The sequence below is a fragment of the Ipomoea triloba genome, chromosome 13, assembly GCF_003576645.1.
Source record: "Ipomoea triloba cultivar NCNSP0323 chromosome 13, ASM357664v1".
Lineage (NCBI taxonomy): Eukaryota > Viridiplantae > Streptophyta > Magnoliopsida > Solanales > Convolvulaceae > Ipomoea > Ipomoea triloba.
Window position 1 is genome coordinate 2,110,832 of NC_044928.1, and position 15,316 is coordinate 2,126,147.

General features: G+C 36.0%; 3 protein-coding genes across 4 annotated transcripts; 2 read left to right on the plus strand and 1 right to left on the minus strand.

The window, feature by feature from the left end:
• Positions 1–2,426: 2,426 nt before the first annotated feature.
• LOC116002348 (probable disease resistance RPP8-like protein 4) lies at positions 2,427–3,584 on the plus strand. Its single transcript, XM_031242462.1, has 2 exons — positions 2,427–2,831; positions 3,174–3,584. The coding sequence occupies exons 1-2, from the start codon at positions 2,541–2,543 to the stop codon at positions 3,582–3,584; spliced, it is 702 nt and encodes a 233-aa protein (XP_031098322.1). The 5' UTR covers positions 2,427–2,540.
• Positions 3,585–7,842: 4,258 nt separating this feature from the next.
• LOC116002349 (putative late blight resistance protein homolog R1A-10) lies at positions 7,843–9,687 on the plus strand. The gene is made up of 3 exons (XM_031242463.1): positions 7,843–8,480; positions 8,905–9,102; positions 9,249–9,687. Exons 1-3 carry the CDS (start codon positions 7,843–7,845, stop codon positions 9,685–9,687), a joined length of 1,275 nt encoding a protein of 424 aa, XP_031098323.1.
• LOC116001954 (putative late blight resistance protein homolog R1A-10) lies at positions 9,616–14,311 on the minus strand. 2 transcript variants are annotated; one of them, XR_004094330.1, is made up of 4 exons: positions 10,896–14,311; positions 10,694–10,750; positions 10,360–10,546; positions 9,616–9,634 (listed from the first exon to the last, which is right to left on the minus strand). XR_004094330.1 is itself a non-coding variant. In XM_031241930.1 (3 exons), exons 1-3 carry the CDS (start codon positions 14,187–14,189, stop codon positions 10,508–10,510), a joined length of 3,390 nt encoding a protein of 1,129 aa, XP_031097790.1. In that variant the 5' UTR covers positions 14,190–14,311; the 3' UTR covers positions 10,168–10,507. The 2 variants fall into 2 exon arrangements, 1 of the variants encoding a protein (XP_031097790.1); XM_031241930.1 differs by lacking the exon at positions 9,616–9,634 and having other exon boundaries at positions 10,168–10,546.
• Positions 14,312–15,316: the final 1,005 nt, after the last annotated feature.

Genomic DNA, 15,316 nt, shown 5'->3' on the forward strand with positions numbered 1-15,316 from the left:
TACACCATCCGCATTTGAACCGTATTATATATATATATATATATATATATATATATATATATATGTATGTATGTATGTATGTATGTATGTATCATATCAAGTGCGGAAAGGCTCCCAAGTGAAAGATGGGGTGAGATATGAGCCGTCGATCAAATCTAGATCAATGAAAATTTATAAAAAAAAATAAAAATGTGTGTTCTAAGTTGAATGAAGCAAAGTGTAGAAATGACGCAACTTAAGTATTACAAAGACGCACTTTAAGTTGTAGGATGACGCACCTTATGTGTTAAATTGGCGCACCTTAAACATGGCACACCGGCCTTTAGTGTTACAAAGACCCACCTTAAGCTATAGAAAGACGCACCTAAAGCTTTAGATTGATGCACCTTAAGTTATAACAAAAAACGCACCATATATAAGTTCTCAACTGAAGAACTAACGCACCTTAAGCACATAAACCACACAACTTAAGCTACAAAAAGATACACCTAAAACTTTAGACTGACGCATCTTAAGTTTCAACAAAAAATGCACCTTAAGTTATTACCTGAAGAACTGGCGCACCTTAAACACATAAACCACGCACCTTAAGTATTAAATCGACGCACTTTAAGTACAGAAACTATTCACCTTAAGTTTCCTTCAATTTGGGCTGTTGATTTTTATTAGATCAAGGGTTGAGATTAAACTGATCATCTTTAAGTATTAACCAACTTGCTAGCTAGCATGTACATAAATTTTTTTATCAACTTTTTATTCCACTTCATCTAGCAAGTGGAGCATTGACTGGGATGAGGACAGTTGATGCATCTTTGTTTAACATAGAAAATTTGATAATTTTGATTATTTTTAATATTAAAATATTTGAAATTATCAAATTTTCTATGTCAACAATCTTATCCACCATCTTATTTAAACATCTAAATATTTATATTAAAATTATAATATTAAACAAACAAGTGATTCAAATCGTTTAAGAATAAGGATATGTGAAATGATTGCACATGAGACTGAACCTATTTCTGTTATCACAAGTGATTACGATAAAAATAAAATCAAATTAGAGTTGGTAAAAAAAGCTTGAATTGATATATGGCGACTAGTACGGTCAAAGCGGCCTGGCCCGTCCCATTAAGCCTGTCCCACAGCGGGCTGGCCCGTTAGGCCCGCAGGATAGGGTTCATGCAACCCTAACCCGGCCTACGCGGATTGGCGGGCCGACCCGCGGGCTTTTGTTCTTTTTTATTTTTTTTTTATTTTATTTACATAGAATATATATATATATATATTCATGTGTACACAATGTATATAAATAAATAAATAAATAAATAAATAAATATATATATATATATACATATATATATATATATATATATATATATATCTTTTTTTTTAATTAATAGTGACTAGCCCGCGGGCCAACTCGCGACCCGCGCAGGCTGCGGGTCTTAGCGGGCTAAACCCGTTAGGTCCGCTTCTTCCCGGGCCATCTTTTTGTAGCCCTAACCCGCCCCACCGCGGGGTGGGTGCAGGCCAGCCCGCGAACTTCGGCTCACTTTGACAATACTAATAGCAACTTTGACTATGTATTACTCCGTAATTCGAAACCAAATAAGTTTTAGAGAGGAGGATCAATAATGAATGCCAGAGCATAGTATTGAATCCATTGATGTATTATGTCGTACCAAATATATAGGTGGATAGAGATAAGAGGATAAGACGATAGCAGGAGGGTCAATAATGCATGCCAGAGCATAGCATTGAATCCATTGATGTATTCGGTCGTACCAAATATATATGTGGATAGAGATATATAAGATTGTAATGCGTGGTCACAATATATTGAAAAGAATAAATTAATAAAATTGAAATATCTCTCCCGTAATAAATGATGATGGCTCTCTTGATATTTTGATTGGTTGGATACAAACTCGAGACCAAAATGAATGGAATCATCACCATGCATTCATGAATTGATATTAAAAGATAAATTTTCTTCTGAATCCTATTTTTATTACATGATTTTTTAGTGTAATTTATTTCTCTTGTGTAGTTTGTTTTTTATTACATAGAAGTAAAGTTTATTTCCTGTATATTCTTAGTAGTTGTTGGAGAACTTTCTCACCACCAAAACAGTAAATTAAAATTCTATCATGCATTTTGCTTTTCTTTGGTGATTTTTAAAATTTATTTTAGATACAACTTAAAAGGTTGAAGGTTGAAGGTCGAATCTTTGACATGCTAACCTAAAGTCAAAGATTGGTTTCATGGCTCCAAAAGGTGCAGCCAATAGGTATAACATGATTTTTGTATCTGCACGAGTTCAATTTTTTTCAACACTGTTTTTAAAGTTTTCGTTGAGCCTCTAGGTTGTATATATTTCTATTCACAAAAAAAATAAAATAAAAGAGCAATGCCACTTAGGCTAATATCTGCAAGGGGCAAATTGATGAGAGAAAAGGAATGTTATATCACTAACCTCTTAGCTAGGCTACTAGCATTCACATTTCTCATACAAACAAACAGAAAAATATTGAGAGATGGCTTGTGTTGCTTTAGCTTCTCTGATTGCAACAATCAAGCTTGAGTTTCTACAACCCTTCCCAAGAGTCCCTCTTCTTCTTCATCAAGAACCAATAATCCATTCTTTCTTGGGAATGATTTCTTCTTTGCAAGCCTTTCTGAAGGAATCCAGGGGTGCTGCTGCAATCAAGGAATTGGAAATCCAAATCAGAGACTTTGCACTCAAAGCCGAAGACAACATCGAAATTCAACTAAGCAACTTTGTGTTGGCCAAAGACAAAGAGGATGAGGAAAAAGCTTCCCAGCAACTGTAAGATTAAAACTGAATAATATAGGATCTAACCTCCAGCCATAGTTGGTGTTTGTTGTTGCCTGAATGAACTGTGCTGAGTGCTGCCTTTGCTAGAGTGAACTGTATTTTTCCCTCACTTTTACTCTATACTCTCTGGATGGTGTATGAGACTGAATGTTTGAGCAGTGAGAGGTTGAGGTCCTTAAATAGCTGCAGACCATCAATGCAGCAGAAATCCCAAATGTCTTCCTACAGTTGTTTGTACCACAAATGGTTTGTCTCCCAAATGAAAATGACAGGTTTGGACTTTTATTGGACAAAACCTTTCATCTCCTTATTAGACAAAACCTTTCAGCAACTCCATCAAGCCTTGCAAGAAGCAGCAGAAAACGCATCAGAGTTGTTGAATATTATCGACAACATAAGAAATGAAGCGGATGATGATGAGGAGAATGAAATTCAACCATCAATTCATTGGCTAAAGCGTTCTTATTCGGAGTTTGAGAATGATAAATTTGATGGATCCTCACAGTGGTTTCCAGAGCTTGTGGGCGGAATAATGGTCGGTCGTGAGCGTGATCGTGAAAAGATAATCAACAATCTCATCCCAAACTCTCATTATAATAATATCTTCCCACCGGGCTACTCCTACTTCCCACCCTCTCTTAATAAGATAAATTTGGTGTTCATCGTTGGGATGATGGGCATTGGAAAGACTACTTTAGCTAAAAGTGTGTATGGAGATCCAAAAGTTAGAAGATTATTTTGATGTACGTGGGTGGATTACAATGCCTCAACAATACAACAAGAGCCAAATGATACGCCTCCTTCTTCGCTCAATTTCACCCGCAGTGGAAAACAAATTTGGAAAAGGAAGAGCTCCTAATAAAGTAGAGCAGGTAAGGACACAATTGCGTGCCAAAAAGTTTCTAATTGTATTGGATAATATACACGACAGTCGAGCTTTGCATGATATCCAAATATGTGTTTATTGCGGTGATCCTGGGAGTACCATACTGCTAACCACTGGGAACTTCAATCTCGGATTCGACCCTATCTTCTATCACCATAAGTATACCCATTACATGACTTTGCTAGATCAAAACCAAAGTTGGGATCTATTTTGCAATAATATGATTTCTCTTAAAGGCCGTGTGGCGCTTGACTTTGAAAAAATCAAGAGTCATATTGTAGAGATATGTGATGGACTACCATGGTCAATTGTTGCAGTTGCAAAGCGTCTGGCTAAATGTCAGGACATATTAAAGGAGTGGGAGAAGGTCAAAAAGGAAATGGAGTCACTGGGAATTTTAGATCGCAATGCTCTCACTTTCCATTACAATCGATTGTCAGAACATTTGAAAGTTTGCTTTTTATATTTTGGAGTCTTTCCAAAACGTAAAGAAATCCAAGTTAAAAAGCTTATTTGGCTGTGGGTTGCCGAGGGATTTTTGGAGCCATTGGAGCATGAGGAGTTAGAAAATCAAGGTTATGTGTATTTACAAGAATTTATTGATAGAAGTCTCCTCTTAATATGCAACCAAGGTCGTGATGGCAACATTAAGACCTGTAGGATGCATAGTGCCTTACATAGCTTTTGTGTTGGAGAAGCTCAAAAAGCAGGTATTTTCTGTGCAGTAAATACTCTGCAACATACTGCATTGCCATTAAGTGGGTTTGCAAATTCAAGTCGTTGGTTAAGTTTATATGCACATAGTTTCGACTATTATGTATTGTTTAGTACAAACAAACCTCGCTCCATTTTTTTCTTTGGTGATGATCCTGAAACTTTTGTACCATTCAAGCTGTTAAGAGTTTTGGCCTTTGTTCCATCTTCATTCCTCCAAAGAGTGTCAATGCATTCAAGGCATTTAATTTTTTTGAGATACTTATTTATAAGTCAAAGGTTTGAGGGGCTAGGTAATATAGTGTCAAATAACCCAAATTTGCACACACTTATTGTTTCCGGTGATGAACCACAAATTGGAGCTCCTATAATTCATTTGCCATCCACACTTTGGGAGTTACAACATTTGAGACATCTTGAACTTGGTGATATGTATACAATAGACGATCCTCCAAGCCGGGTTACAATGATGAATTTGCAAACATTATCTTTGGTGAGCCCAACTCACTGTGGAAGGGAAGTGCATTTCAATTTTCCAAACATAAGAAAAGTGAAACTTTTTTATAAAGAAGACTTGGCGCCCAGTCACATTGGTAGCAATCCCATCACTTTGTATAATCTGGACTATTTGGAACGGCTTGAAAGGCTAACAATTTCAATTTCGATTAGCTGCATTGTAACCCTTCCCGAAAGGTGCATGTTTCCTTTACAATTGAAGAAGTTAAATTTGAGTGGGACTAAACTTTCTCAAAGAGATTTAACAGCAATTGGAATGTTGCCAGAGCTTAGGGTGCTCAAGCTTGAAAATGCCTTATTGGGAAGAGTGTGGAAAGTAGCTGGAGGAGAATTTCGTAAATTAAGATTCTTGCTCATTGAGGATAAAAAACTGAAGCAATTGCAAAGTGATGAAACATACACTTTACTACATCTTAAGCGTCTAGTCCTAAGATGTTGTAATTGTTTGGAACAAATCCCATCAAGCTTTTTTGATCGCAACATGAAGCATATTGAGCTGGATGGGTGTAACCCTTCCATTGTTGCTTCTGCCAAGCAGCTCATTATCAATCATTTGTTCGGTCGAGTTGAGGTTAGAAGCTAAAACGCCATTCATTCTTGATAATTAATTATTTAAATTCTATTCTTAAAAAAATCTGTTACTATTAATTTCATTATATGATCTCAGTTTATTTTCTCCATTTTGCTTTTTCCTTTCTTAGCTCATAGTCAACGGGGCTGTATATCTACTATATCGGTATCGCCGCAATGGACTATACCATGCTGGTTTTAAGCCTCTAGTCAATAAAGGACTACAAGGTGATAAAGCATTAAAAAGTCAAATTTTGATCTATTACTATAACTCTTTCTGATCTCAATTCGTTTTCTCCCTTTGGCATGATTTCTCATAGATAAAAATACAGGGGCCTGAATCAGATGGATCACATTATGTTCATATAGAGGAGTTTGTAGAAGATGGTTTGGCCGGAATCACAGTGAGTTAACTGCAATTAGAAAAATGGTATATATGTATACAAATTGGCTTTAGGATTTAAATGTTACATAGGGATCTTAGCTTGCACTGCTTTCCATGTACGATGATGCATGTACAACCAAATTCATAATGTTGGAATAAGTTTAACAACGTGATCCGTTAACATTATGGGATGGATACTATATAATAACTTTTAATTACTTTGTGGTGGTAATGTGCAGTGGTATGGATACTATATAATATCTTAGACAAGCGACCTGATAGAGGAGACAACGGAATTGAGGTTAGAAGCTACAATGCCATTCATTCCTGATAATATAATTAACTTCTATACATACAATTTGTTGGTGATTGAATTTCTTTACAAAATTTGTTACCATTAATTTCTTTATCTAATCTCATTTCATTTTGTAGCTCATAAGCAATGGGCTGAATATACTACAGTTCTATATTATATTGACCAGATGGAAGAGTTTGTAAGAATTTTTGACTTGCTGGATGGCTTGTTCAAAGTTCACCACCAAAATTATATTTGTATGTGAATGGAATCTTTAAATTATCAACTTTAATGCAGCTCAACTCACGCCTCATATATCCTTTCTTTAAATAAAATTATTCCATTAAAAAATTATTGATTACTTTGTTTAAATTTCAGTCTGTCTTTTACTAGCCAGCAAAAGGCTCTCTCTTTTACTCTCATCTTTTGCAATTGCATTTTCTCATACAAACAAACACACAAAAAGAGAGAGAGTGAGAGTGATGGCTTATGTTGCCTTAACTTCTCTGATGGCAACACTTGAGCTTCAGTTTCTGCAACCCAACCCAAGGCTGCCTCTTCATGATGATGATGAAGAAGCACCAATCAAATCTTTCTTCCAAAACCTTTCTTCTTTGCAAGAATTTCTAGACATATTCCAATTTCGTAGTGCACCCAGAGATTTGGAAACCAAAATCAGAGACTTTGCACTTGAGGCTGAAGACAACATTGAAACACAACTAAGCAACTTTCTTCTACTCTCCAAACACACACCCCATCAAGAAGAAGCTTCCCAAAAACTCTATCAAACCTTGCGAGAAGCAGCACAAAACGCAGCAGAGTTGTTGAACATTACCAATATAGAAAAAGATGGAGAAACACAGAGAAAGATAACTTGTGATGCTTTAACTTCTCTCATAAGGGAGATTCAGGTTGACTTTGCAGTCCATCCTGTGATTCATATTCCACCATCACTCATCGAATCTCTCATAGAAAACATTTCTTCTTTGCGAGAATTTCTAGAGATATCGAATTTTCACAGTGCTGCAATCAAAGATTTGGCAACCAAAATCAGAGGCTTTGCATTCAAAGCAAAAGAGGATATGGAAAAACAATCATGGGAAGTTCATTATTCCAGATTCACAGATAAACATAAAAAACTTTCCAAGAAACTCCTCAAAGCCTTGCAACAAGTAGCAGAAAACACAGGAGAGCTATTGGACAGAATCAACAACACAAGCACTGAAGCCGATGAGGCCAATGAAACACAACCACCTATTCCTTGGTTAAAGCATAATAATTCATCTCAGACTGTGAATGTTATGGGAGGAGATAATGGATCATCCTCGAGGTGCTCTCCAAGGTTCGAGGACAGAATGGTTGGTCATCAAAATGATGTTACTACAATAAAGGATCAACTCTTCAGTGGCTTTGGTGGTCTAAAAGTTATCCCGATTATTGGGATGCTGGGCATAGGAAAGACTACTTTAGCTCGAACAATTTTTGAAGATCAACTAGTTCAACTGCATTTCGATGTAAAAATCTGGTTCACTATGCCCCGAAAATACAATAAGATCCAAATACTACGTGACCTCCTTCGGTCAATTGCACTAGCAGAGCAACATGAAATTTAAGAGGGAAGAACTCCAGTAGAGATGATGCAGGAATGCTTGATAGACAGAAGGTATCTAATTGTTTTAGATGACATTTGGAGCACTCAGCATTGGGATGATATCAAATATGTTTTTCATCGTTATGTGGAAGGAAGTCGCATATTGTTGACCACTCGGTTCAATGAAGTGGCTGATTATGCTTGCACACTCAAAGGTAATCATCATGTTATGAGTTTACTAGATCCAAATGAAAGTTGGGAACTATTCTGTAATATCTTTCCGCTTGAAAGGTATAGGGCACCAAGATTTGAAAGCTTTAGGAGTCATCTGTCCAATGTTTTGGAGAAATGTGAAGGATTGCCACAGGTAATTGTTACAGCCGCTAAGCGTTTATCTGAATGCAAAAACAACATACAACATGAATTGAAAAAAATGGAAAAAGAAATAGAGTTGTTGGGAATTCTAGATTATAGTGCACTCGCACTCATTTACAATCAATTGCCAGAATATTTGAAAGTTTGCTTTTTATATCTTGGAATCTTTCCAAAGCGTAGTGAAATCCAAGTCAAAACGCTTCTTAGGTTATGGGTTGCAGAAGGATTTGTGAAGCCATCAAGGAATAAGGAGTTAGAAAAGATTGCTTATTTCTACTTAAAGGACCTCATTGATAGAAGTCTTGTGTTAATAAGCAGTCGGACTTTTGATGGCAAAATTAAGACTTGTAGGGTGCACAGTGTCATGCATAATATTTGTTTTAGAGAGGCTCAGAAAGAGGGAATATTATGTGCAGTAAACACTCATCAACTCCCAAGGTGGTCATTAAATGCATTCGCAAATTCCTGTCGTTGGTTTAGTTTATGCAAACATAGTTTTGACTATTATGTGTTGTTTAGTTTAAACAACCCTCGCTCGGTTTTCTTCTTTCAAGACAATTCCGAAATTTTGGTACCGTTCAAGCTGTTAAGAGTTTTGGCATTCGTTCCATCTCCATTCTTCCAAAGAGTGCCAATGCATTTAGGGGATTTAGTTTTTCTAAGATATTTATCTATAACACAATGGTTTGAAGGTCTCAACGATGTAGTGTCAACTAATCTGAATTTACAGACTCTTGTTGTTTGCGGAAGTGACAGTGAATCACAACTTGGAGTTCCTACTCTCCATTTTGCCATCAACAATTTGGGAGTCACCACAGTTAAGGCATATTGAACTTGGTGCTTTGTATACTGTTGATCCTCCCAGTGTGGTAAAGAAGAATTTGCAAACATTATCTTGGGTAGGTCCAACTCATTGCAGAAAGGGAGTGTATTCCAATTTTCCAAACATAAAAAGACTAAAAATATTCTGTAAAGAAGACTTAGAGCACTATCACATTGGTGGATCTTCCAGCAAACACAGCATTTTGGATAACTTGGACTATTTAGCACGACTTAAGAGTCTAACGATTTCAGTTCTGTTGGCTGCATTGTAACATTTCCTGAACGGTGTGCGTTTCCTTCACAACTGAAGAAATTGAGTTTGAGTGGGACTAATCTTTTTGGGCGGGATTTAACTGTAATTGGCTCATTGAAACGTCTTGAGGTGCTCAAGATGGAAAATGCTTTCCATGAAGAAGTGTGGAGAGTATATGAAGGAGGATTTTATGGATTAAAGTATTTGGTCCTTAAAGATAAAAAACTCAAGAGGTTGGAGGCTTACACAGATGCTTTCCCATGTCTTGAGTACCTAGTTCTAAGATGTTGTCATTATTTGGAAGAGATTCCAAGCAGTTTTGGAGAAATTTTCTGCTTGAAGTCAATTGAATTGGATAGGTGCAGCCGCCCTTCCATTGTCACTTCTGCCAAGGATATTCAAGAGAAGCTAAATAAAAATTTTGGAGAAGCTAAATAAAAATTTTGGAAAAGCAAATTTTGAGGTTAGAAGCTCTGGCATGATCATTATATTCGTTCTTTGTTATTAGATGTTGAACTTTGCAAAATCTGTTACATCTTAATTTTTTCTAACTTCATTTGTTTTCTGTATTTTGCATTATGTTTTCATAGCTTCTTTTCCAAATGTCTTATGTTAAGATGGTAAATGGTTCTGAACTAGAAGTGGTATGTTGTTAAGGAGATTGGTTTTCTTAACAAGATGAAGACCTAAAATCTGGAAACCAAATGAACACAGTATGTAGATTGTTTTAGCTGAGATTTCCATGTAAAAAGGGAAGAAAGAAGAAGACTTTAAGGCAATGGCATGACCAGAATTGTAATTCTTCCTTCTTTTTTGCTGAGATTAGCATGACTATCTGCTTTTCTTTTTTCTTTTTTGAAAAGAAAAACAACTTGATTCATTTCTTCAAGGCAAATAAGTGAAATAACATCATACAAAGAGGGAAAGGGAATGGAGCTATCGACAATCATTCCATACATTCTGGCAAAGAACAAGTTTCCCTAGCTAAGAAATGAACTGGCATTGTAACGTTTGACAAAATGAAAGCTAACACTATCAAAGTTTTTTGCTAGCAGCTTAATATCATCAATCAATAATCCAAAAGAAAATGAACAAGCCAAAGCTTCTGACCTCAAAATTTTCTTTTCCAAAATTCTTCTTTCACCAATTGACTTGAAGCAGAAAATTTCTCCAAAAATGCTAGTAGGGATCTCTTCCAAACAATCACAACATCTTAATCACAACCTGCGCCTCAACACATTTCTCCATCTCATATTCCTTAGCCCTGCTGAGCTGATTCATCACATTCAGTCTCCTCCTTCATTTTGAAGCATGCAAAATACAGAAAATACAAATCAGGAATACTAACACATTTTACAAACAATTGAAGTTGAGCATCTAATCAAAAAGGTATACAAGAAAATTAAGAATGAAAGAGATGAGGCAGCCATAACTTTGTTCTAACCTCAACATCTTCTCCAGACTCTTCTATATATTCAAGCCCCTGCCCTTGGATTTTGATCTATGATCAAGTAATGCAAAATACAGAAAACAAAAAAAAAAAAAAAAAAAAAAAAAAAAAAAAAAAAAAAAATTAAATCTTAACAGATTTTGCAAAGAATGAAGTTGAGCATCTAATACAAAGGCCTGAGCTAATTCCTTCTAACCTCAAAATTTTCTTTTCCAAAATTCTTCTTTAGCTTCTCTTGAATATCCCTGGCAGAAGTGATTATGGAAGGGAGGCAACACCTATCCAAATCTATTGACTTCAAGCGGTAAATTTCTCCCAAACAGCTTGGAATCTCTTCCAAACAATTACACAATCTTAGACTTATGCGTTCAAGAAGGGGGAAAGAATATTTGACAGCCTCCAACCGCTTCAGTATTTTATCTTCAAGCAGCAAGAACTTTAATTCATTAAATTCTCCTTCACCTACTCTCCACACTTGTTGATGGAACACATTTTCCAGCTTCAGCACCTTAAGACATTTCAACCTCCCAATTACCTTTAAATCCCACCCAGAAACACGAGTCCCACTCAATCTCAGCTTCTTCAGACGTGAAGGAAACATACATATTTCTGGAAGGGTTACAAAACTGCCAATACAAACTGAAATTGTTAAACTCTTAAGCCCAACTAGATAGTCCAATTTATCCAAAACAATATGTTTGCTGGAAGATCCACCTATGTGACTGGGCTCTAACTCTTCTTTACAGAATATTTTCAGTTTTTTCATGTTTGGAAAACTCGAATACACTTTCTTTCTGCAATGAGTTGGACCAACCCAAGACAATGTTTGCAAATTCTCTTTAGCCATGCTTGGAGGATTGACAGTATAGCAAGTGCCAAGTTCAAGATGCCTTAACTGTCGTGACTCCCAAATTGTTGATGGCAAATGGAGAATAGGTGCTCCAACTTGTGATTCACTGTCACTACAGGAAACAACAAGTGTCTGCAAATTCACATTACTTGACACAACATCACTGAGACCTTCAAACCATTGTGTTACCGATAAATATCTTAAAAATATCAAATCCCCTAATTGTTGCATTGGCAGTCTTTGAAGGAATGAAGATTGAACAAATGCTAAAACTCTTAACAACTTCAAGGATACAAAAATTTCAGTGTTTTCTTGAAAGAAGAAAATGGAGCGAGGGTTGTTTGAACTAAACAACACATAATAGTCAAACCTATGTTTGCATAAACTTAACCAACGGCACGAATTTGCAAATGCATTTAATGACCACCTTGGGAGTTGCTGAGTATTTACTGCACATAAAATTCCCTCTTTTTGAGCCTCTCTGAAACAGATGTTATGCATGACACTGTGCACCCTACAAGTCTTAAATTTTCCATCAAGAGTCAGTTCGGTTACTAACACAAGGCTTGTAGCAATGAGGTCCTTTAAGTAACTATAAGCAATCCTTTCTAACTCCATATTCTTTGATGGCTTCACAAATCCTCCAGCAATCCTTTCTAACTCTATATTCTCCGATGGCCGCTTCACAAATCCTTCAGCAATCCATAACCTAATAAGTACTTTAACATGGATCTCAGTGCGCTTTGGAAAGACTCCAAGATATAGAAAACAACATTTCAAATGTTCTGGCAGCCGATTGTACATGAGAATGAGTGCACAATAATCTAGAATTCCCAACAATTCTATTTCCTTTTCAATCTTTTTCAATTCATGTTGTATGTTGTTTTTGCATTCAGATAAGCGCTTCGCAACTACAACAATTGACAGTGGCAATCCTTCACATATTTCCACAACATGGAACAAGTCATTCCTGAATTTTTCAAACCTTTGAAGATCAGGAAAGATAGTACAGAATAGATCCCAACTTTCATTCAGATCTAGAAAACTCATAACATGATATGTATCTAATGTACCTTTCATTGCGCAAGCATACTCAGCCACTCCATAGAATCTGGAGGTCAGCAATATGCAACTTCCTTTCCCAGAACTACTGCCAAATATTAATTTTAATGCATCCCAATGCTGAGTGCTCCATAAGTCATCCAAAACAATTAGATTCCGCTTTCCATCCAAGCATTCATAAACGTCCCAATGAGAGGCTTCCTCTTTAATTTCATGATTTGGTGAAATTGACTGTAGAAAGTCGCGTAGCATTTTGGCCTCATCGTAATTTTGAGTCACTGTAACCCATCCTCGTACCTGAAAATTCAATGCAACTGATTGATCTTCAAAGATTTTTCTTGCTAAAGTGGTCTTTCCTATGCCTGGCATCCCAATAATTGGGATTACTTTCATATCATCATTAAAGCGACTGAAGAGTCGTTTCTTGATCTTAATAACGTCATTTTGACGACCCACCATTATTGTGCCCTCCTCAAGCTTTGGATAGCACACAGACTGAGTATCATCAGCAGCAGCTTCATTGCTTCTTGTGTTGTGCATAGTGCTCAACAGCTGTGCTGCGTTTTCTGTTAGTTGATGCAAGGTTTGAAAGAGTTGTTTTGAAGCTCGTTTTGGGCACACAAAAGTTTTTTTTTTGGCCACACAAAAGTTTCTAAATTGTTTTTCGATGTCTTCTTTAGCTTTGAGTACAAAGTGTCTGATTTGGATTTCAGCTCCGGATCCACCAAACTTGGATTTCTGTATAAACTTTCGCAAATCAAAGAGCGTTTTTCGGAGAGATCTTACGTCGTCAGACACCCTCCAAGACGATCTAAGATCATCATCATCCATTAATCTGCTCAAGAGATTAGTTAAATCATCACAACATTCACAAGTCTTCTGTCTCTCCTTTTCTTTGTTGGTGATCTCCACCAGCTCAACCCTCTTTTCTTCTGCTTGTTGCAAGGTTAGACACAGTTCCAGGGATGCTTCTTCTTCGTGCACTGTGTCTTTGAACAGAACAAAACTGCTCAAGTGTATCTTGATCTCATCTTCAACTAAATCTCCTATTTTGGGTCCCCAAGAAGAAAGACTTTCAAAGAGAGATTTGAAAAGGGTTTGAATTTGATCATAAACCACCCTCCTAGCGTCGGATTGTATAGGCTTCATATGATGATCTATTATTGTCTTGAGATAAGTTAAATCATCATTCTGTCTCTTTAGGCTGTTGAGAATCTCCACCACATCTCTAGTCTTTTCTAGTGCTTGTTGCAAGATTTGACAGAGTTGCTGGAAAGCTGCTTTTTGATGAACTGCGTCGTCGTCTTTGGCCTTAGCCACAACAAAGTTGCTTACTTGGATTTCCATCTCATCTTCAACTTTGAGTGCAAAGTCTCTTAATATGGTTTCAAAATATTTGATTGCAGCACCACCGGCACTGGATTTGTTTTCCAGAAAGGCCTGCAAAGAAGAAAGGTTTTCATAGAAAGATTTGATGGGTGGTGTTTGATCATCATCACGAAAACAAACTCTTGGGATGGGTTGAAGAAAGTGAAGCTCAATTGTTGTCTTTAGACAAGTTAAAGCAACATAAGCCATCTCATCTGGATCGATCTCACTCTTTAATTAAGTTTTTTTCTGTGATTTCTTCAATGGGAAAATAATAATGCAATTGCAAGTTTGAGAACTGAGAAGCAGTTTGAAAGTGGATTGTGATAATAGCAAAAGAGAAAGGCCTTAACTTCTGTGACAAAATTTCAACAAAGCCGGCTGGCTGCCAGGAAGGTGAATTTGGATCGGAGTTTCATCTTTCGAGAACACCGATCACATGGCCAATAAATCTCATTTTGTGAGATTCTCTACAAGGAGGACTAGACTAGCAGATTGTTTGTTTATAGTTAATCAATTCAAACTGAAAAAATTGGGCCGCTCTCTGAGTTGAACTTAAAATCTTGTGGTTATAGATTAACAATATGATCAACTTGATTATTAGAGTTGTCCACATATGCAGATTTTAAATTTGCTTCAAGAAATGAATATTTTGTAAAATTTATCTAACTTTTTTTTTAAAGCCTAAGGTTTATTATGAACAAATAGATTTCGGAGCATCAAAGCCCCATATAAGTCATACAATAGGGCCAATTTAACACTTTCTGGTAACAAGCTAAACGAAGAAAATACAAACGCTAATGTGCAAAGCAAATCCTCTGAAGCTAAAATTTTAAAATCAATATGGGTAAAGATATTTAATTATTCGTTAAAAATTCAATATTGTTATATGTATTTTTTCCTCTCATCATAGGTTTGTCAACTAGTCAACTAGATTATTCATGGGTAATTCAGTTGGTTCTCATGTAGAAGATTACACACAAGATTAATTAGGGTATTGTTTGGTTCAAGAGTTTACACAATAAGAATGAAAATCAAAATCATAATTAGTATTTGATGGACAACTTTTTGTTCATATTTGTATTTTGGATGTCATTATATTATGATCAATTGACTTGATTTTTTTTTTTTGTATTTTAAAACATTTATCCCTATTATAAGTGTTATACATAACCAAACATCAATATTAGTAATCATTTCAATTACATCCTACTACCAAACATGTAAAATACTTTCATCAAAACTCATTAACATTACAAATATCTAATTTCCATTCCAATTGGATATATATTTTCACTCCTAAAATTGTTTATTGACTGAAATTATTTACATTTATT

Coding starts and splice junctions, on each gene's coding strand:
- LOC116002348 (XM_031242462.1), top strand. CDS start 2,541: ATGGCTTGTGTTGCTTTAGCTTCTCTGATTGCAACAATCAAGCTTGAG. Junction 2,832..3,173: donor AGGAAAAAGCTTCCCAGCAA/CTGTAAGATTAA, acceptor ACCTTTCAGCAA/CTCCATCAAGCCTTGCAAGA.
- LOC116002349 (XM_031242463.1), top strand. CDS start 7,843: ATGATGCAGGAATGCTTGATAGACAGAAGGTATCTAATTGTTTTAGAT. Junction 8,481..8,904: donor CTCATTGATAGAAGTCTTGT/GTTAATAAGCAG, acceptor CTGAATTTACAG/ACTCTTGTTGTTTGCGGAAG. Junction 9,103..9,248: donor ACTCATTGCAGAAAGGGAGT/GTATTCCAATTT, acceptor TAACGATTTCAG/TTCTGTTGGCTGCATTGTAA.
- LOC116001954 (XM_031241930.1), bottom strand. CDS start 14,189: ATGGCTTATGTTGCTTTAACTTGTCTAAAGACAACAATTGAGCTTCAC. Junction 10,751..10,895: donor TTGGAAAAGAAAATTTTGAG/GTTAGAAGGAAT, acceptor ACTTGATCATAG/ATCAAAATCCAAGGGCAGGG. Junction 10,547..10,693: donor AGTCTGGAGAAGATGTTGAG/GTTAGAACAAAG, acceptor TTCAAAATGAAG/GAGGAGACTGAATGTGATGA.